Below are 21952 nucleotides of genomic sequence, written 5' to 3'. Positions count from 1 at the left end.
CTTATGAGACTAAGCCAGTTTTGTATTAGTGGCAATCGCATTTTATTTAATTAAATCCAACTCCTAAAGTTTGCTAATATTCTTGAAAAGCTACAGCTTTTACATGAAAACACATACTTTTTATATTATAGAAATACTAATGCAGCCGGGCACGGTGGCTCACGCCTGTAATCCCAGCACTTTGGGAGGCCGAGGCGGGTGGATCATGAGGTCAAGAGATCGAGACCATCCTGGTCAACATGGTAAAACCCCGTCTCTACTAAAACTACAAAAAATTAGCTGGGCATGGTGGCGCGTGCCTGTAATCCCAGCTACTCAGGAGGCTGAGGCAGGAGAATTGCCTGAACCCAGGAGGCGGAGGTTGCGGTGAGCTGAGATCGCACCATTGCACTCCAGCCTGGGTAACAAGAGCGAAACTCTGCCCCCCCCACCCAAAAAAAAAGAAATACTAATGCATTAAACAACAAAAACTTAAAAACAAATCACAAAATAGGAGGGCAAGGAAGGAACACAGAAATCCATCCCTTTCATGTTACTGATGAGGGGGCTGAGTCTGAGCAATTTCCCAAGGCCACATTGTAGTCAAGTCAGCTTTACGATACAGGACATTTGACACAAGGAAGCATTTCTGCAGAACATGAAAGGTCCTTACAATGATTCTCAGTCAACTCTGAATGAAAAGTACCATTTTACCCAAAGTCCAGCAGCAGTGACTTTCACACAGTCTAGCCCTAGTGTCAGCAATGCTTACGTGAGGATGTGAGCGTTGTGAGGATGTAATAATTTATTATTATTATTATACCCCAGTTTTCCTGAGGAGAACAGCCTCAGAGCTCTGGATATTACCTCCACCCTCTCCAAGCCCTTCTTTCCTGTCCTAGAATGAAAGGGTTATAAAATAAGGCCCCACACCACCAGGATGGGGTAGAAGGAAAATGAATCTGGAATAGTGACTTGAAGGTAATACACACTGTAAAAAGCCAGCTTGCAGAATAGACATTGTGATACAGCAACAGAGAGAACCAATTAAGCCAGGTATCTAGATCTTGATCTTTCCCCAGCTCTTCAGTGTTGTTACAAAAATCCATGTTACCTGCGATAATATCCCCAGAGCATAGATCCCAGAGCCTTTGGGAGGGTAAACCAAAAGATACGTATGTGTGACATAGGCCATAAATTACCTCCTCGAACTCCATTCTTTGATTCTTCTTTAGGAATAAAATCTTTTTATTTTTAGCTACCTTATTAACTAATAGGAATAGAATCTTAATTTTATTTGGGATGATAATGTGTCCTGCGAAGAATACTATTTTTCTCAGCATCCTTTGCAGACAAAGGTGGCTCGAACTGTGATATGGAACTCCTGGAAAGAAGTGAAAAGGGAATTTGACTCAGATGGGGAGGCAGAAGATTCACACTTGTGTTCTCCCTCCTCCCTGCTGTCTGGAATGTGTACGTGACGGCTGGAACTGCAGGAGTCATCTGGGATGAAAATGAAAGCCATACACTAAGAAGTGGTGCAGAACGGTTGAAAGGGGCCATCTCCCTGATAACTCTGGAGCCACAATATAAACCCTGGACTGCCTACCTCCAGACTATATTTCTATCCTGTTCATAGTCACTGTAATTTTGGGTTTTGTTTCTAGCAGCTACACACAATTTCTACTTATTCAAAATCTTTTACATTGTTAAGTATAAAGAATTAGCTAGGCCAGGTGCGGTGGCTCACACCTGTAATCCCAGCACTTTGGGAGGCTGAGGTGGGCGGATCACCTGAGGTCAGGAGTTTGAAACCAACCCGGCCAGTGAAACCCCATCTTTACTGAAAATACAAAAATTAGCTGGGTGTGGTGGTGGGCACCTGTAATCCCAGCTACTCAGGAGGCTGAGGCAGGAGAATTATTTGAACCCAGTAGGCGAAGGTTGCAGTGAGCCAAGATCACGACATTGCACTCTAGCCTGGGCGACAGGGAGANAAAAAAAAAAAAAAAAAAAAAAAAAAAAGAATTAGCTAAATTAAAGTACTAATATTATTCAATCAGCCAGAACAAAAATCCAGGGAGTTGACAAATTGAGGCATATTAATGTAAATGAGAAAGACGTTTAATCATTTTCAGGTAGAATCAGCATTAGACTACTTTTCTGACAAACACCTATTAAAATCAGATTATCTTTTCCAGCAAAAACTACTTGGTTTGATGCTTTTGTCATCTGACTCTGCGCTGTTTCAAAATTTCAGTGCTTAGGCTGGGGGCAGTGGCTGACATCTGTAATCCCAGCACTTTGGGAGGCTGACGCAGGAGGATCACTTAAGACCAGGAGGTTGAATTTTCAGGCTATGCAACAAAGTGAGACCCTGTCTCTTAAAAAAAAAAAAAAAAATCAATGCTTCATATAATAAAAGGTTTATAACACTATTCCTACCTTCTTGGCTTCCTCCTCCACCATTGCATTTAATAGCTCTATTTCTTTCCTTCTGTTTTCCCTAAGGAGTTTGGCTACTTCCTGGTAACATTTGTTTCGTTGTAGATCATCACAGTTTTGTTTATGTAAAGACTGAATCTTCCAGTCAGTATTCAGGCATGCTTGTTCAGCCTTCGCCAAATTTTCTTCCATCACCTAGGAAAAAGTTACACATTTCAGAAACAAGGTCAGACTAATAATATATACAATGAAGGTATAACCACTCAATGGTATGCAAGTGTCAGATCAGCTGTTCACAACCCTGGCTGCATATTAGAATCACCCAGGAATGCTTAAAATAAGCTGATGTCTGGGCCCCACCAGACATCAACTTATAAACTGATAGACCTGCTTCTATCTGTTTACGAAACATGTGTTCTTCAAGATCCACTTTTCATCTATAAGCATCTGCATCTGCTCGTATTATGCCAATTAAACCAATCACTGGACAGCTGGGTACCAGCACCTTTTAAAAAGCTCTTCAAGTGATTCTAATTTACAGCCAGGGTTAAGAACTTATCAGCTACGGGATGGGTGGGATTCAACAATTTTCATGTTTTCAGCACTCTGAAGAGGGGATAGAAGCCCATTTTAACAGACTGGACTGAAGACTACTAAAAAAATTAATGGAATATCTTAAGGAAATCACCTAAGGGACTGTTGTAGAATAGAAGGTATCTAATGTACACTATTCCTGGTTTTGGGATAGGAGCAGACTGGTACAAATACCCATTTAACAGTTTGTTAAAGGGATAATAGCCAGCGCAATGGCTCACACCTGTAAACCCAGCACTTTGGGAGGCTGATGTAGGAGTTCGAGACCAGCCTGACCAACATGGAGAAACCCTGTCTCTACTAAAAATACAAAATTAGCCAGGCATGGCGGCGCATCCCTGTAATCCCAGCTACTCAGGAGGCTGAGGCAGGAGAATCGCTTGAATCCAGGAGGTGGAGGTTGCAGTGAGCCGAGATTGTGTCACCGCACTCCAGCCTGGGCAACAAGAGCAAAACTCCGTCTCAAAAAAATAAAAATAAATAAAAAATAAGAGATAATATAGAAAGCTCTTCTTTGAAAGTCTCAGGTTCTATTTCAATTCACTTAAGTCAGCATTTCTGAAAATGCACTCTGTAAGAAATTTTCTCAAATGTGTATGGGAAGTTTTCTTAAAGATTCACAATGTACAGTATCCTCAAATTTGGCATGGAATATACCTCACTTTAAGACAGCATTTCCAATCCTTATTTGACCACCTCCATCTTATTGAATAATAGTTAAGAGTCCACACAATACACTTGGAAGTGCGGGCTTACATACCAAGCAGGGACTTGATGCTTTGAACCTAATTAACTCAGGGACAATGTCTGAGGCAGGACACAGAGGACAGTATACTTTGTCACTGTTCCTTTGTATTCTCTTATAAGTCACTATTCCTTTGTACTTTCTTTGAGGAAATTCCTTTGTATTTCCTCAAAGTGTAGGAAAAAGACATGTACATGATTATCAGTGAAGTAAGCATCTTTTTCTCTTTTGGGGGATGGAGTCTCGCTCTGTTGCCAGGCTGGAATGTGGTGGCACAATCTCGGCTCACTGCAACCTCCACCTCTGGGGTTCAACTGATTCTCCTGCCTCAGCCACCCTAGTAGCTGGGACTATAGGCATGTGCCACCATGCCCGGTTAATTTTTGTATTTCTAGTAGAGACAGGGTTTCACCATGTTGGCCAGGATGGTCTTGATCTCTTGACCTCATGATCCACCCAACTTGGCCTCCCAAAGTGCTGGGATTACAGGCGTGAGCCACTGTGTCCGGCCGCATCTTATATATAAAAGAAAGCAATGTGAGATTCTAGGAACTGTGACAACTGAAGCAAAGAAACAAACTACCTCAACTTCACAGTTTTTCAATTTTGTGCTTTTTTTTTGAGACGGAGTTTCACTCTTGTTACCCAGGCTGGAATGCAATGGCGCGATCTTGGCTTACTGCAACCTCCGCCTCCTGGGTTCAGGCAATTCTCCTGCCTCAGCCTCCTGAGTAGCTGGGATTACAGGCACGCGCCACCATGCCCAGCTAATGTTTTGTGTTTTTAGTAGAGACGGGGTTTCACCATGTTGACCAGGATGGTCTCGATCTCTTGACCTCGTTATCCACCCGCCTCGGCCTCCCAAAGTGCTGGGATTACAGGCTTGAGCCACCGCACCTGGCCAATTTTGTTCTTTTAATAGGATGGCAGATGAAAATTTCTCCTCTCTATATACACTAATGGATATTTTTACCTTCTGAGTTTTTTGGCTCTGCATTTCACCTGCTTCTATCAGTTTATGAAACATGTGTTCTTCAAGATCCACTTTTCGTCTATAGGCATCTGCATCTGCTCGCATTTCTTTTGCAACAGCTTCTTGATTTTGAGTAAGATTCTGTTAAAATCATTTGTAAAAAAAGGAATGTTTTATATAATAATGCTAGAATACAAAAATGTCTTTTTTCAGAATAGTAATATGCACACAAATAAAAGCTGTCGTCATCTAATTTTCAAAGTAAAATGCAAAGACTGGAGACATCAGCAAAAATGGCAGAGTAAGGACCCCTGGAAATCCTCTCATCTATAAAAGCATTGAGAACACTAATAAAAAAATGTCGAAATGAACTTTTTCAGCATTCTGGAAATTAACCAAAGGCTTGGCGCTATCTGGGGAGCATTTACTTATAAAAATGGCTGAATCTTGGTAAAAGCAGCCCGCTCTCTGACATTTCATCTTGCATTTTTCCTGTTCCACCCCACCCAAGCTATACATTAGCTTTTACTTTTTTTTTGTGAAACAGAGTCTCACTCTGTCACCCAAGCTGGAGTGCAGTGGCGTGATCTCGGCTCACTGCAATCTCCTCCCGGGTTCAAGTGATTCTCTTGCCTCAGCCTCTCAAGCAGCTGGGATTCTATGTGCCCACCACCATGCCTGGCTAGCTTTTTTGTATTTTTAGTAGAGATGGGTTTCACCATGTTGGCCAGGCTGGTCTTGAACTTCTGACCTCAAGTGATCCACCTGCCTCAGCCTCCCAAACTGCCGGGATTACAGGCGTGAGCCACTGCACCTGGCCTATGCATTAGTCTTGAAAATCATCAGCCTAGAAGCCAAGGGAGGAAGCCAAGCAAAACGGGGTTGGACAGAGCTCCTTCAAACCACCACTGCCAGAGAACTGGCATTATTTGACCTATCTGGTGGCTCCCTGAAAGATCACTCCTAAGGCTATCTTTTTTTATCTCACTCAGGGCTCACCTAGTACAGAAACAGCCTTTTCCCTGGGGAAGCTGCTGAAAACAATTAGAGCAAACTGTTGAAAATCTTGGCTGCTTGGGGCAGTGGATCTTAGGAGAGCAACTGATAGGCTAATCAAAAAGCTTAACAGGGAAAACAGGAGAATGAGATGTCCACAGGAGGCTTAAAAAAGCTGATAGATTCCTGGAAGGTCATGTGCATGTGTAAGGCTGAGCATATGCCAAGGGCTGTGTTCTCAGTCCTGAGAAGGACCTAAGATCTCACATTTCTGGTTAACTCTGAGGTTTTGCATAACCAGGAAGTAAAATCTAAGAAGTATAAACTACCTAGCTGAGTGATAAAGCATGCCCTAACGTGCACACAGAGCCCCTCAACAACTACTAGAAGTGTACTGGTTCAAAAAATCTATGAAAGCCAGGCACGGTGGCTCATGCCAGTTATCCCAGCACTTTGGGAGGCCAAGGCAGGTAGATCATGAGGTCAGAAGTTTGAGACCAGCCTGACCAACATGGTGAAACCCCATCTCTACTAAAAATACAAAAATTAGCTAGGCATGGTGGCACACACCTGTAATCCCAGCTGCTCAGGAAGCTGAGGCAGAAGAATCACCTGCACCCAGGAGGCGGAGGTTGCTGTGAGCCAAGATCGCACCACTGCACTCCGGCCTGGATGACAGAGTGAGACTTCATCTCAAGAAAAAAAAAAAAAGATTCTATGAAAATCTCTGTCCAATCATATGCTGACCCCCAAACTACCTGAGTAAAGATGTCAGTGATTACATACAACAAAAAATAGAGGGTCTTGCTCTGTCCCCAAGGCTGGAGTGCACAAGCCTGGCTCACTGCAACCTCCATCCCCCAGGCTCAAGTGATCCTCCCATCTCAGCCTCCTGAATAGCTGGCACCACTGGTGTGCACCACAACATTTGGCTATTTCTGTGTATTTCTAGTAAAGATGAGATCTTGCAGTGTTGCCCAGGCTAAAAAGTCTGACTTTTTAAGTGGGCTGAAAGAAGTGAAAACCACAGTTTCAACACTAAATGAGTAACAAAACATTTTTCCTAAATAATAAAAATTTATATTAACAAAGCTCCTTTTTCTAGCGTCTTGAAAACTGAACAGTAAATACTAGGAAGGTATTTGCTGATTTAACTCCAGAAGATTCCAATTTAAAGTACTTTACAGGTCAGGCACAGTGGCTCATGCCTGTAATCCTAGCACTTTGGGAGGCTGAGGAGGGCAGACTGCTTGAGCCCAGGAGTTTGGGACCAGATGAGCATGGTGGCGCATGTCTGTAGTCCCAGCTATTGGGGAGGCTGAGGCGGGATGGAGCAGGGGAGGTGAAGACTATAGTGAGCTGAGATGGTGCCACTGCACTGCAGCCTGGGCGACTGAGTAAGGCTGTCTCAAAAATAAATAAATAAATATAGAAAGAAAAAGAAAAGAAAGAAAGAAGAAAGAAAAAGAAAGAAAGAAAGAGAAAGAAAGAAAGAAAGAGAAAATAACAGAACAGAACTTTACAGCTCTCGACTGATTTACCTTTCAGGATCCTTGTGAGGTATTGGAATAATTTTGTAGTCACTATTACATAATTACAGGAAAATTCAGTAAGTTGGTAAAAAATCCTGAGGCAAAATCTGGGGCCTACATCTGGTGCTTCAGACACTAGACTAAGCTGCTAACAGAAACATGAATTAAATAATTACAACAAACTGTACATTCAGACATTTTGGCTACCTTACAATCCTGCATGGCATGATATTCTGCTTAAAAAGTGAATAAAATGAACACTAGAAAACCATGAATAAATACAGTCTAAAATGGGTTTATACAAACTCTGTTTTTCTTTTTTTTTTTCTTTCTTTCTTTTTTTTGAGATAGGGTCTTGCTCTGTTTTCCCAGGCTGAAGTACAGTGGTGTGATCATGGCTCACTGCAGCCTTGAACTCCAGGGCTCAAGTGATCTTCCTGCCTCAGCCTCCTGGGTAGCTGGGATTACAGATGGGCATGCCCAGCTAATTTTTAAAGTTTTCAGTAGGGATGGGGTCTCACTATATTTCCCAGGTTTGGAACTCCTTAGTTCCAAGTGATCCTCCTGCCACCTCAGCCTCCCAAAGTGCTGGGATTACAGGTTTGAGCCACTGAGCCTGGCCAAACCCTGCTTTTCTTATGTTGGAAATAACTGAATTATACCTTCTCATAAAGTCTCTTTTGTGATTCGAGTTCCAGCTGTCTCATTTCTAGGTCTTTGGCTGTGGCAGCAATTTCTCGATCTCTCATGTATATCTATGGCCAAACAACAAACTGTAAATACCAAAAGAATTTACAAAATCATTTTTAATAGATTTAGTAATCCTGTAATCTGAATGACCTACTAACAGTATTTAAAATAACAGCAATTGGGTTCTTGAAACCAGAGCAACTGAGAAAGATTAATATTCATTGCAGAATCTAGGAATAATCTCTCAAAGTTTAATTTAAAAATAAAAAGCACAATACCATATGCCCATCTACTCAGACTAGAAGAACAGACAGCAGTTCTTACAGTATTACAGTAACCGTATCATGAGTTAGAAAAACTTGAGCAGTTTAAATCTGGGGTAGATAAAAATATAACATTTATTTAATGCTCTTTTTGACTAAACTTTTATACTTTTTATAAGTTTGGTTTGACAATTAACAATTCTAGATTTAAATTTCTTACAGAATGTTCAACCTGTATGAGTTCTGCTCCTAGTGAGTTAATTTAGAATTCACCTATTTCCAAAATTTGATTACTTGGAAGCTTTTTATTCCTATATACTAGAGGGTTTGGATATGGGATATAGCACTCTCTAGAGACTTTTATACGTGATCTTATACATATAAGGTGAAGTGTTAGATATTGTCATTATGGTAAAAGACATGCTATTGAATACCTGAAATACGAGAAACAGTAAATGAGAATATAGCTGGATGTGCAAACATATATATCCAAGGGCTAAAAGAAAAACATGGACCAGGACCAGTTCAATTCAAAGAGGTTACTGGGAAAGGAGCTAGCTCAAAGGTTGGGGGAAGCTTGATTGTATGAAGCAAGAACAGTAATAATGCCGGGAAGTGGAGGAAAGGTGTGGCATAGCAAATATTGCTTTTTAGGAATTTCAATTACAGAGCTCTTTTGCTTATGAATTTTCAGAGATACAAACAGCTATACACCACAGCAAAAACAGATCAGCTTTGCTTGTTGCTAACAGATGTTCACAGTCATATGTACTTGTCACTTCGGATTCAAACAGCCTTTCCTTCTACAGCCTGAGCTGTGAGAAGAGCTTTTGCAGTTTGGCAGGGTCAGAGCACAATATCAGAATAAGCAGCCGGGAGGACAGGAGGCTGGAAGGGTAGGTGGAGGCCAGATTATGTTACTAAAAGGAGTTTATAGGATTCTTGGACTAAAAAGTGCCTCCTCCTATTTCAAAGGGATTTGGAATAAAGACATGAGAGTCTGAGCTTGCATTACTTTGTGGGAAGAACATACACTTTTCTATAGTAATGAAATATCAATCGCATTACTAGATGAGAAAATTAAAAGAAATCTTGGATTTTTGAAAACCAATTTAAAATTAACAAGCTTTAAACAAAACAAGAAGTGTCGTGTTATAAAGAGATAATAGATTTCTAATACATACGAGTTAAAAATACTTTAAAAGACTTAGGCCAGATGCCTGTAATCCCAGCACTTCAGGAAGCCGAGGTGGGCAGATCACTTGAAGTCAGGAGTTCCAGATCAGCCTGACATACATGGTGAAACCCCGTCTCTACTAAAAATACAAAAATTAGCCAGGTGTTGTGGTGGACACCTGTAATCCCATCTGTTCGGGAGGCTGAGGCATGAGAATCACTTGAATAGGGGAGGTGGAGGTTGCAGTGAGCCAGGATACCACCACTGTACTCCAGCCTGGGCAACAGAATGAGACCTTGTCTAAAAAAAAAAAAAAACTTAAAAAATATTTAGTATTTTATCAAAGCTAGGCTTGAAACTCTAAATTAGTATTAGTATGTAAATTCAGTGCAATCCTAATAAAAATTCCAATAGGATTTGGAGCTAGGCTTGAAACTCTAAATTAGTATGTAAATTCAGTGCAATCCTAATAAAAATTCCAATAGGATTTGGAGAGGTGAGAATTCCAAAAGGGAAACAATTCTTAAAGCCTATTTGAGAATACTGAGGAAAACTCAGAAAAGGCAGACTAATGAGTGAGAATTAGGTCTAGTTAGTAAACATTACAAAGCTACTGTCATTCAAACAGTGTGGAACTGGCTTAGGAATAGAAAAAGCAAGGAAGGAGATCAAATATTTAAGAGAATTTAATATGTAAAAACCATCAGTTGGAAAATGACTTGGCTAATATTCAACAAACGGTGTTGGGACAATTGATTTGCCTTTTGGAAATAGGTAAGCTAACCTAACAGAAAGTTAGGTCTAACTTGACAGAAAGATGGACAAATGAGGCAAAAATGTAATTTGTAGTTCTACAATGGAAGATAAATAACAGAAGAGATAGTTAACCTCACTAACAATAAAAAAAGGCAAATTAAAATAGACTATTTGTCATCTATCTACTTGGGAAATATTAAGACTGATGTAGTCCAACTGAGTATACTAGGGGATGGGTACTCTGACAGACTTAAAATAGCTTAAACGGTTTCATTTTTAGAGAACAATTTGGCATAATTTAGAAGTTACTCAACAAAAGTATGTGTGCAAGTACTCAAAGATCCATACAATGTAGCAAGGTTTTGTTATTTGCAAAACACTGCAAAAAATCTAAATGTCTGGCAACAAACAATTAAATAAACCATTCAATGGGTTATTACACAACTACAAAAAGAAAAATAGATACACATATAACAAATATGAAAATATATTCAACATATGTAATTTTAAAAAGCAGGTCACAAAAACAATGTATAATGAGAATAATCCCATTTTTGTATAAATATAGGAAAACATGACTATAATTATGCCTCTATCATAGAACACACCTGAAAGGCTATGTAATTAACCATTTTTTAACAGTATTTCTCTGGGGATAAAATGAGGACTAATGGAGAAGGTCCATTTTTAATTCTATATATTTTGTACTGGAAATTATTTTTATACCGGCCACAGATAATTTTTATATGAAAAAAGAATATGTCACCTAATTAAAAATTAACTGCCAGGTGTGGTGGCTCACGTCTGTAACCCCAGCACTTTGGGAGACCAAGGTGAGCAGATCACCTGAGGTCATGAGTTCGAGACCGGTCTGGCCAATGTGGTGAAATTACATCCCTATGAAAAATACAAGAATTAGCTGGGCATGGTGGTGTGTACCTGTAATTCCAGCTACTTGGGAGGCTGAGGCAGGAGAATCACTTGAACCTGGGAGGTGGAGCTTGCAGTGAGCCAAGATTACACCACTGCACTCCAGCCTGGGTGACAGAGCAAGACTCCGTCACAAAAAAATAACTTAATGGTTAACTGATACTGATTATTTCTATTTTTAGACATATAGTCACCAAGGACACTTGACTAATTTTCCTGGCATTTCTTAAATATTTAGCCATTTATGACATACAAAAGAGAAGGAGAAAAGCTGAGGGGAAAAGTAAATAAAATTAAAGGGGCTATTTAGTATTCATGGTGGACTCTAGGAATATTATTTAATTTGAAGGTGTTCATTACATTTAAGTGAGAGTAAATGGAGATGATGTATGAGAACTAAGGTAAGAATAATAAACAAAAAACAAAAAAAAGGAAAGAATAATAAACCTTTCTCCCAATCTCGTCATCCAGTCTTCTTAGCTCCATTTCCCGTTGATCTTGCTGAAGCTTCAGAAAACGCCTTCTTACAGCATCTTGTAAGTGCATTTCCTTTATTTTCAGCTCTCTCTTCACAGCAGCTAGCCTTAAACACAAAATACATCAAGTGGAACAAATAAAGCAATTCCTAATATGATTTAATTTTTTCATAACAGGTCTACCACTCCAATCACTTCAATACAATTGATATCCTTTATTTGAAATGCTCCACTGTCACCAGAAATTACATATACTTAATGCTTTGAGAATTGCAGCAGAAAGCTCACTGGCTCAGTTCAGTTATTCCTTTTAACCCACACTATAAATCTGTTACACAAAGTTTCATCTAAGAATGAGAATCAATAAACACTTACAGAAGTGAGTTTCCCAACAGTTAGGCTTAGTCTCCATGCTTATCCCATAACTTTACTTAATTTACACATTTTACTTTATTAACATACTTTTATTTATTTATTTATATATTTTTTGAGATGGAGTCTTGCTCTGTTGCCAGGCTAGAGTACAGTGGCTCGGTCTCAGCTCACTGCAACCTCTGCCTCCCAGGGTCAAGCAATTCTCTTGCTTCAGCCTCCCGAGTAGCTGGGATTACAGGCATGTACCACCACGTCCCGCTAATTTTTGTAGTTTTAGTAGAGATGGGATTTCGCCATGTTGGCCAGGCTGGTCTCGAACTCCTGACCTCTAGTGATCCACCCACCCTGGCCTCCCAAATTGCTGGGATTACAGGTGTGAGCCACTGCACCCAGCCTATGTGTTTAAGTTTTTGCTTTTTTGTTTTTTTAAGAGACAGGGTTTCACTATGTTGCTCAGGTTGGCCTTCACCTCCTGGGCTCAGACTATAGGTATGTGCCACCACACCCAGCTAACATACTTTTGAATACGCATTTAATACTCATTCCCCTGTCCTCCAAAGTGTTAAATGAGTAATGACATAATCATTTTATGTTACAATTGTCAGGTCACACAGATATGTTTAAAACACAATTCAAAAAAATTATACTCCACTAAAGGTGATATACCCAGCACTTTATTACAAAGCATTTCTGCCCACTATAGAAATGATTCTAAATAATGTCCTTCAAGATACGTTAATGTGTGCAAAGCTATACTGCATCCAGTATAGCTTCAGAATTACATTTACTATAGAGCAATTTTTTGAAAAGTGGTATGTAAAGATTCTTTTTATTAACTTCATAGTTGCCTAATAGAAATACTACAGCTGGTAATCCTATATATAACGTTATTCCTAAAATAAAAAATTGAAAGAACACAAAACTTATTTGACTAACTCATATGCCCAGATTTTTAAAAAGTGATCAGACATACCTCTGTCTTTGTTGTATCATTTTCTCCTCCTCTTGTAAGAGCATTTCTCTTCTTGTTTCTTCAGCTTTACGAAGCAGCTCCTGTTTCTGGTACCAAGCTTCATCTTCAACTCTTTGCTGGTCGACTTCAGCTTGCATGTCTTCAACTGTCTGCCTGAAGTAGATAATATTATTATGAAAACACTCTCTACCTAAGTAATTTAAATCCAAGAATCATCAAAACACAAAATGTATGCTGATTAATGTATAATCCATTTTATTTCTACATGTAAGAATTAACTCTTTAATATTTCTAGCCTTCAAACTCTGATTTTACGCAAATAATAATTTAAACGTATTTTTCATGAAAACTTTATTATGTTTATAACAGAGTTCGCTATAGCAGAAAAAGAACAACTATTCCATAATTACCTCTCCCTCAGGTAATCCAACTCATCATTCCTTATTCTTTCTCGTTCCTGTGTCTGATAGTCCACAATAAACTTTGGATATTGATTAAATACTGGATACTGCCCTTTTGTCAGTGCAACAAAAACATGAAGCATGCTGTCTGGATGAATGGCAGTGGGCGTGGTCTCCATGAGATGATAAACTTGTCTAATCACAACATTTATATCCAGGTTATTCCGATGGTGAAAAAAAAACTGTAAGAAAACTTGGTGTTTAAATTGAGATTTCCCTGACAAAGCAATTATGAGGTAGAAATAAAACAAGAATTTTAAATAACATGAATCTATCTTTAAGAGTATGCATTTTTCGCTGGGCGAGGTGGCTCACACCTGTAATTCCAGCACTTTGTGAGGCCAAGGTGGACAAATCAAGAGGTCAGCAGTTTAAGACCAGCCTGGCCAACACGGTGAAACCCCGTCTCTACTAAAAATACAAAAAATTAGCTGGGAGTGGTGGCTTGTGTCTGTAATCCCAGCTACTTGGGAAGCTGAGGCAGGAGAATCGCTTGAACCCTGGAGGTGGAGGTGGCAGTGAGCCAAGATTGCACCATTGCACTCCAGCCTGGGCGATAGAGTGAGACTTTGTCTCAAAAACAAAAAAAACAAAAAAAAACAAAAAAATATATTTTTTGCAAATTCATTAAAGCTTTTCTCTACTCCAGTTTTACAATGAAGACAATTTATTTTAAAACTGTAACAGAGTTTCACAATCCTAAGAAATTCTGACATAAAACTGTTTACATTTTAATTTAAAATGAAGGCTTTTATTACAATAAAAAAAAGAATGCTTCAACAATGTTTGGAACAAACTCTGCTTGGATTTTTTTCTTCAAAATCCAAAATAAACTAGCCTTTGAAAATAAATTAGCTTGATTTTTAAAAAATATCTGAAATGTTTCCACATTATCTTGTTTTGCTGGAAGATACAAATAAATGTATCATGGGATCGTGAGGTAAAAATAAAGTTTAATTGGACACACTAAATAAGTCACACACATACAAGAACCCAACTAATTCATCTTGTCTACCAAAAAAGCCTCTACTTTTTATAATGATCTCTAATGCTTTCTTTCAGACACTTTCCTGCCAGGTCTCAAAGCTCTTATAGTTACCTTTTGCATGTATAGTAAGCATTCAGACTATCTAAGATTTTTTTTTTTTTTAAAGACAGGGTTTCACCATGTTGGTCAGGCTGGTCTTGAACTCCCGACCTCAGGTGATCCACCCACCCTGGATTCCAAAGTGCTTGGATTACAGGCGTGAGCCACTATGCCCGGCCTAAACATCCTTTATAAAAGCAAAAAGCAGCTGGGCGAGGTGGCTCACACCTGTAATCTCAACACTTTGAGAGGCCAAGGCGGTGGATCACCCGAGGTCAAGAGTTCGAGACCAGCCTGGCGAACATGCTGAAACCCCATCTACGAAATACAAAAAAATTAGCTGGAGGTGGTGGCAAGCACCTTTAGTCCCAGCTACTCAGGAGGCTGAGGCAGGAAAATCACTTGAACCCAGGAGGCGAAGGTGGCAATGAGCCAAGATCATGCCATTACACTCCAGTCTGATCGTGCCATTACACTCCAGTCTGGGTGACAGAGCAAGAATGTAAAAAAAAAAAAAAAAAAGAAGGCAAGCAAAAAGCAGAAACCCCAATATTACCATGATTCTTTCCTTAAGCTATGATTATAAGACTACTAGCCTGCTATAATTGCCTGCTTTATTGTCTATAAACTGTACACAGGTAGTGATGTGGTCTAACTTGTTATCCTTTATATTCCTATCACCTAGCACCAGTGTCTGACATATAACAAGGATTCAATAAATAAATGGATTTTTCAATTGAAATAACTGATATGGCTGGGTACGGTGGCTCATGCCTGTAATCCCAGCACTTTGGGAGGCCGAGGTGGCGGGTTCACGAGGTCAGGAGTTTGAGACCAGTCTGACCAACATGGTGAAACTCTGTTTCTACTGAAAATACAAAAATTAGCCGGGCATGGTGGCACGCACCTATAATCCCAGCTACTCAGGAGGCTGAAGCAGGAGAACTGCTTGAACCCAGGAGGCGGAGGTTGCTGTGAGTCAAAATTGCACCACTGCACTCCAGCCTGGGCAACAGAGCAAGACTCTGTCTCAACAAAAATAAAATAAAAAATTTAAAAAAAAAAAAGGAGAGAAAAAAAGAAATAACTGATATTTGAGAACTTCCTCTTAAGAACAAGAATATTTACCTCAAAATCATCTTTAAGATTACAGTTGAGCAGAGGCGCTCTAGAACATATGTTGTAGGCTACAACAGTCATCAAAAGGAAGGAAGGATGGTTGGAAAAGATATTGTCAAACAATTTCAGCCACTCTTCTCTTGTCAGCACTTCCGAGAACACAGTTTCAAGAAGAGGCCATGCATATAGCTACAACAGATGAGGAAAAATTTATTAGTTTTCTAAGGAAAAGTAAAAACAGAGTCATTGGTAATATTCCCTTACGCTTTACTTAAGCTATGAAAATCATATTAAATACATAATTATAAAATAACCACCTTAATTTGGGCCCTTTTTTACAGACTTTCAGGAAGGCAGTTTAATGAAGAAAATAATGAAATACTGTTAAAAATACAAAATGTAGTATGCTTTTTATTATACTCCTTCAAAAAAATACTGTTTACACCAGAACCAATGTTAGCTTACAAAATAAGGCATGTTATTCTAAAAACCTTCTGCTTCTTACCTGGGAGGTTATATCATGATCTATGAAGTGTTGCAGCAGTTCCTTGTCATGAAATGCCAAAACATTTTCTATCATACTAAGAATATTGATAGGAGGATTAGGAAAATACTCAAACCAGTGTTGACACCAATTCACTATGAAGGAAAAAAAAGAAAACTTATCTTTAAATATCTTTGTGTGTTATCAAAAAACTTCACAATTCTTAAATGTATCCAATTTTTATGTTCTCAATATGTCCGTGACTAATAGAAAATATAACTCTTTATATTGTATGACGATCGATTTAAAAATTCTATCATGTTAACATAGTATCTTATGTTTACAGAAATTTTGCAAATTTCCTTAGTTAATGAAAAAGTGTTAATTAAAACAAACACACACAAATTCCTAAAGTACTCCTGATCCTAGTTATAGGGCATTCTGGTTCCTGACTCCTGTTTCGTTTATCATGTGTTTAACAAAATGATCTTTTAAAAAGGGTCCCTATTTAGGTCTTCATTAAAATGTCATCAACGTTAGCATGCCAATCTCCTCAAATCTACTAAAATTCACATGTAATCAAAATTAGAAAGGCTTAAGTAAAATGTTCAAAATTACATTAGCAACATATAAAAACAAATGTGTATATACTGTATCCCTAATCCATTAAATGTTATAATGACAATAAAAGTGTCCTCATTCTTGGCTGGGTGAGGTGGCTCACGCTCGTAATCCCATCACCTTGGGAGGCGAAGGCGGGCGATCACGAGGTCAGGAGTTTGAGACTAGCTGGGCCAACATAGTGAGACTCCATCTCTACTAAAAAATACAAAAATTAGCCAGGCGTGGTGGTGGGCACCTGTAATCCCAGCTACTTGGCTGAGGCAGGAGAATCGCTTGAAACTGGAAGGTGGAGGTCGCAGTGAGCTGAGATCACACCACTGCATACAGCCTGGGCAAAAGACCAAAATTCCATCTCAAAAAAAAAAAAAAGAAAAGAAAAAAGAAAAAAATGCCCTCATTCCGAGGAAAAGACCGACTGTGCTATAACCATAGTAACAAGGAATAACCAGTAAAGAGTCACCAGGACTGGTTTTAAATCTAATTGATCATTGGCAATTTTTTTCAGCAAACTTGACTTGAAAACCAACCAATCAGCAACAGTGGCATTCTTTGAAAGTCAGGTAGTCCAAAGTAGAATATATTCAACTGACTAGGTTTCTAAGGCTAACTTTAACTCACATGAGCTCTGTAATCAGTAGAACGACCCACAAATTGTCCTCAAAACTGCATGTAAGACCATAGGTTTGTTTGTTTAGTAGGACTATGTTTAACCTCTCCTTTAACTGGACTATGTTTCTTATTTAATTTTAAAAATTTTTAAATTTAAGCTGTAGATTCATCCTTTGATAATAAGATCTCCTATCTCAAAATAGCAAAAGAAGGCTTTATCAGCAGAATATTAGATTACAATGGTTTAGAAGAATTTTCCAATTCTGGAGTTCCATTATTTCACTTATTATTGATCATTTAAATTTGAGTTAATAATTAAGTCATAAATAAAATCTTGCAAAGACTGAGCATCAAAAAACATTTCAAATTATCTGTAGCTCTTAATTTTTTTTTTTTTTTTTTGAGACGGAGTGTCACTCTGTGGCTCAGGCTGGAGAGCAGTGGCACAATCTCAGCTAACTGCAACCTCCGCCACCTGGGTCCAAGAGATTCTCTTGTCTCAGGCTCCCGAGTAGCTGGGATTACAGGCACCCACCACCACGCCCAGCTCATTCTTTTTGTGTGTGGTTTTAGTAGAGACAGGGTTTCACTATGTTGGCCAGTCTGGTCTCGAACCCTTGACCTCACGTGATCTGCCTGTCTTGGCCTCCCAAAGTGCTGGAATTATAGGTGTGAGCCACCATACCTGGCCTACCTCTTAATTTTAAGAGGAAAATATGGTTCAGCAATTGAGTACCTATTATGTCTTAGACACTGCTAGTTCTGAGAATTTAAAACACCACACACACACCCAAAGCTCTGATCCTTACAATCCTCATTAAGAGAGCACTGTTTTTCATTAGCAAGAGGATACCCTACTGCATACAGTAACCATCTGTCTGCTCCTAAGTATTTTTATTCTGCTTTGATGCCACCACAAAAGCATGGGTACAGGACAGAGTGTGAGAACTGACAGACAGCAAAATACAGAGAAATAATAATTATGTGGCAATTCTTTGCTAAACCCAATGACTGGGTTTGAAAGAGACTCTAGTGTCTAAAAAAGACTTTTTACAAATATATTCCAAATTATCCATAAAAGTGACTTTTCTCTCAAAATGTCTTCTAAGTCCCAACTAGGCTATAAACCTAAAAGCCAAAATGATGGTGTATCCAAGCAATGCTAGTACTTAGCTGAAATTCAGTAAATTTTTAAAAATTGTGCTTACTTGGAAGCATTCAGAATGTCAACAAAACTGTTGCAATTTTTTTTTTTTTTTGCAATTACAGAGTGATATTTAGTTAACAAAACAATTATTTTGTATAAGCCACTTCAGAGAAAACTGAAGATGGAAAACTACTACCCTCATACAGAATAACTCATTTGTGCTCTGCATGAACAAAAACCTGCTTGTAAATTTCCATGTCAATTGATAATTCCTGTAGTCTCCGAGGCAAAGTTAGTCCTATTGAAAATACCACCAGGACAAGGCTATCTAAAGACATTTGGTAGTATGTTAACTATACAAAAAAGACACTTTACTGTTTAAACAAAAGTTACACAGCCTTACATTTCAATTTCTTTTTTCTTTAAAAGTGAGTTGTGTACCGGAGTGTTAAATGCTTTACAGACAAGAAAAACAACCTGTGCTAGAAGCAACATATTCATCGTCTCCGTCGTCTTCCTCGCCGTCTTCCTTTTTCTTGCTTTTTTCAGCTCTGAGGGTGCCCATTTCTGCTGCATCGGGCTTTCCTTTGGCTTGGTATGTAGCAATATCCTTTCGCACTTTTCCTTCGGCTTCGCAGCCTTCTTGTCAAAAGGCTGTTTGTCATCTGCATTGGTGTCACCCACATGTCTCCCAGCTTCTTTGCAGCATCACTGATGGATAGGCTGGATGTTTTCCTTTGATTTCAAGGCAATATTCAGAACAGAACAAGAAAAACGCTAAAGGGGGCCTCTTGTGAGGGGCATTGGGATCCTTGAACTTCTTTGTTTCCCCTTTAGGAGGGATGTAGGTTTATGTTTCTCTTTCATGATGAGACCTGTCTGCCTTTGCCACTTCTTCAACTTCTCCCTTCTCTTTAGCAGACCATTTATTTCTCTGAAGCCCTTCTTAGAAAACTCTGAGAAAGTGACCGAAGTACCTGGGTGCTTCTCCTGGCAAACAAATCTGCACAAAGAACGCATGTGATGACATTCTGCCTCTCAGCTTGGCATTGCCTTGCCAGTGTGTAGTTCTCTTTCCTCAGCGAGGCAGAGTCACCTGGCATCCATCTGGCTTGCACCTGCACCAGTGGAGCTCCAGGTACCGCAATGCCGTGAAAGCAGGAATCAGAAGCAGCCTCCTTACTCGCTCCTCTCTGAAACATTACTCTTTAATAAAGGTTTACTGAGTAAAACTAATTTGAGACCCTTGATAAAAATCCACAACTCATGCTGACCATCCCAGAGGAAACAATAATCTCCCAAATTTAGATTTCAGGCATGTTTGTTTAGAAGCGAAAAATCAATTTCCTTAGTACAAAACATTTTGGCTATGTAACAAGATTTTACCAGAAATAAAGAACCGTTTTGCATGCCTACCTAAATTAACTATAATTTGTTTCTTTCTATATTAATTATAGTAAAACAGATGCTATTTGCCACTTTAACCATTTCTTTTTATTGAGATGGAGTTTCGCTCTTGTCACCCAAGCTGGAGTGCAACGGCACGATCTTAGCTCACTGCAACCTCCTCCTTCTGGGTTCAAGTGATTCTCCTGCCTCAGCCTCCTGAGTAGCTGGGATTACAGGCGCCTGTCACCACATTTGGCTAGTTTTTGTATTTTTAGTCGAGACGGGGTTTCACCATGTTGGCCAGGTTGGTCTCAAACTCCTGACCTCAAGTGATCCACCCGCCTCAGCCTCCCAAAGTGCTGGGATTACAGGCAGGAGCCACTGTGCCTGGCCACTTTAACCATTTTTAAGTGTACAATTCAGAGACATCAATCTCATTCAGTGTTATATAATTATTACCACTATCTATTCCCCAAACCCTTTCAATACTCCAAATAGAAACTCTGTAACCACTCAGGCCTAGCTCTCTGTCCCACTTTCCCTAGCCCCTGTAATCTCTAATTTATTTTCTGTGTCTATGAATTTGCCTATTCTAGATATTTCCTAAGTGAAACCATACAATATCTGTCCTTTTGTGTCTAGCTTATTTCACTAAACATGATGTTCTCAAGGTGCACCCATGTTGCAGCTAGCATGTGTCAGGACTTCATTTGACAGCTGGATAATATTCCATTATTTTCCATGTAAGTGTGGTATATGCATGTGCATACCATGCTTTGTTTAACCATTAATCTGTTAATAGATTGTTTCCATCTTTTGGCTATTGGGAATAATGATGCCATGAACATTCACAAATGAGTATCTGCCTGACTCTCAGTTTAAAGTTCTTTTGTGTATATACCCAGGAATGAAATTGTTGGGTTATATGGTTATTCTATGTTTGAATTTTTGAAGAAATGGCAAATTGTTTTTCACAATGCCAAACTGTTTTCCATGGTGACAGCACTATTTTATGTTTCTACCAGCAATAAATGAAAGTTCCAATTTTCCCACATCCTCAATAATATGTGTATAACATTTTTAAATTATAGCTACCCTAGCAGGTATGAAGTGGCATCTCACTGTGGTTTTGGTTTGCATTTCCCTAATGACTGATGATGCTGAGCATCTTTTCATACGCTTGATAGTCATTTATATACTGCCTATGGAGAAATGTCTATTCAAATCCTTTACTCATTTTTTAATTGGCTTATCTTTTTGTTATTGTGTTTCTTTTGCTTTTAAAACATGTAGTGCTATTGGCAGGTAAACTACTACCTGTGTTAGTTTGCTTTTCTATTGCTATAAAGAAATACCTGAGCCAGGTAATTTATAAGGAAAGGGTTTAATTGACTCACGGCTCTGCAGGCTGTGCAAGCAGAGCTCTAGCACCTGCTTCAGGAAGTGAAGGGAGCAGGAGCGAGAGATGAGGCGAGGACCCCAGGAAGACGGCAGGAACAAGAGCACAAGGCGGGCGGTGCCACATTCTTTCAAACAACTAGATCTTGTGTGAATTTACTGAGCGAGAACTTGTTTACAATCAAGGAGGTGGTGCTAAGCCATTAATGAATGATTTGTCCTCATAATCCAACACCTCCCACTGGACCCCACCTACAACATCAGGGATCGCATTTCAACATGAGATTCGGAGGGACACACATCCAAACCATATGACAACCCTTTTGTAATAATAACCCAATTATTCATATTTTATAACCTGATAAAGCCAATTCCAGGACTCTACCCAAAGGAAATTATTATGTTTGTATGTGAAGATTGTTATAACATTGTTATTTGTTTTAATAGGTAAAACTGCTGGATGTGGGGGCGTCATGCCTGTAATCCCAGCACTTTGGGAGGCCGAGGTGGGCGGATCAGTTGGGGTCAGGAGTTTGAGACCAGCCTGGCCAACATGATGAAACTCTGTCTCTACTAAAAATACAAAAATTAGCCAGGCATGGTGTGGCGGGTCCCTATAATCCCAGCTACTCAGGAGGCAGAGGGAAGAGAATCACCCAGGAAGTAGAGGTTGCAGGGAGCCGAGATGGTGCCACTGCACTCCAGCCTAGGTGACAGAGTGTGAGACTCC

At 39.3% G+C, this 21952-nt stretch overlaps 1 protein-coding gene across 6 annotated transcripts in view; it reads right to left on the bottom strand.

Annotated features, from left to right (window-relative positions):
- TBC1D31 (TBC1 domain family member 31) overlaps positions 1-21952 on the bottom strand; it is a 75690-nt gene that overhangs the window by 6462 nt on the left and 47276 nt on the right. For 5 of the 6 annotated variants that reach the window (XM_017530725.2, XM_017530720.2, XM_017530723.2 and 2 more), the window contains 8 exons: positions 16077-16210; positions 15581-15760; positions 13315-13547; positions 12905-13057; positions 11528-11663; positions 7927-8019; positions 4737-4877; positions 2425-2619 (listed from right to left, as the gene is read on the bottom strand). In XM_017530725.2, coding sequence (XP_017386214.1) covers positions 2425-2619; positions 4737-4877; positions 7927-8019; positions 11528-11663; positions 12905-13057; positions 13315-13547; positions 15581-15760; positions 16077-16210 — 1265 coding nt within the window. The remainder of the gene's footprint in view (positions 1-2424; positions 2620-4736; positions 4878-7926; positions 8020-11527; positions 11664-12904; positions 13058-13314; positions 13548-15580; positions 15761-16076; positions 16211-21952) is intronic. The other variant, XM_017530722.2, reaches the window with a different exon arrangement.

The sequence above is a fragment of the Cebus imitator genome, unplaced genomic scaffold (genome assembly GCF_001604975.1).
Source record: "Cebus imitator isolate Cc_AM_T3 unplaced genomic scaffold, Cebus_imitator-1.0 Scaffold68, whole genome shotgun sequence".
NCBI lineage: Eukaryota > Metazoa > Chordata > Mammalia > Primates > Cebidae > Cebus > Cebus imitator.
This window is presented reverse-complemented; position numbering and strand designations above follow the sequence as displayed.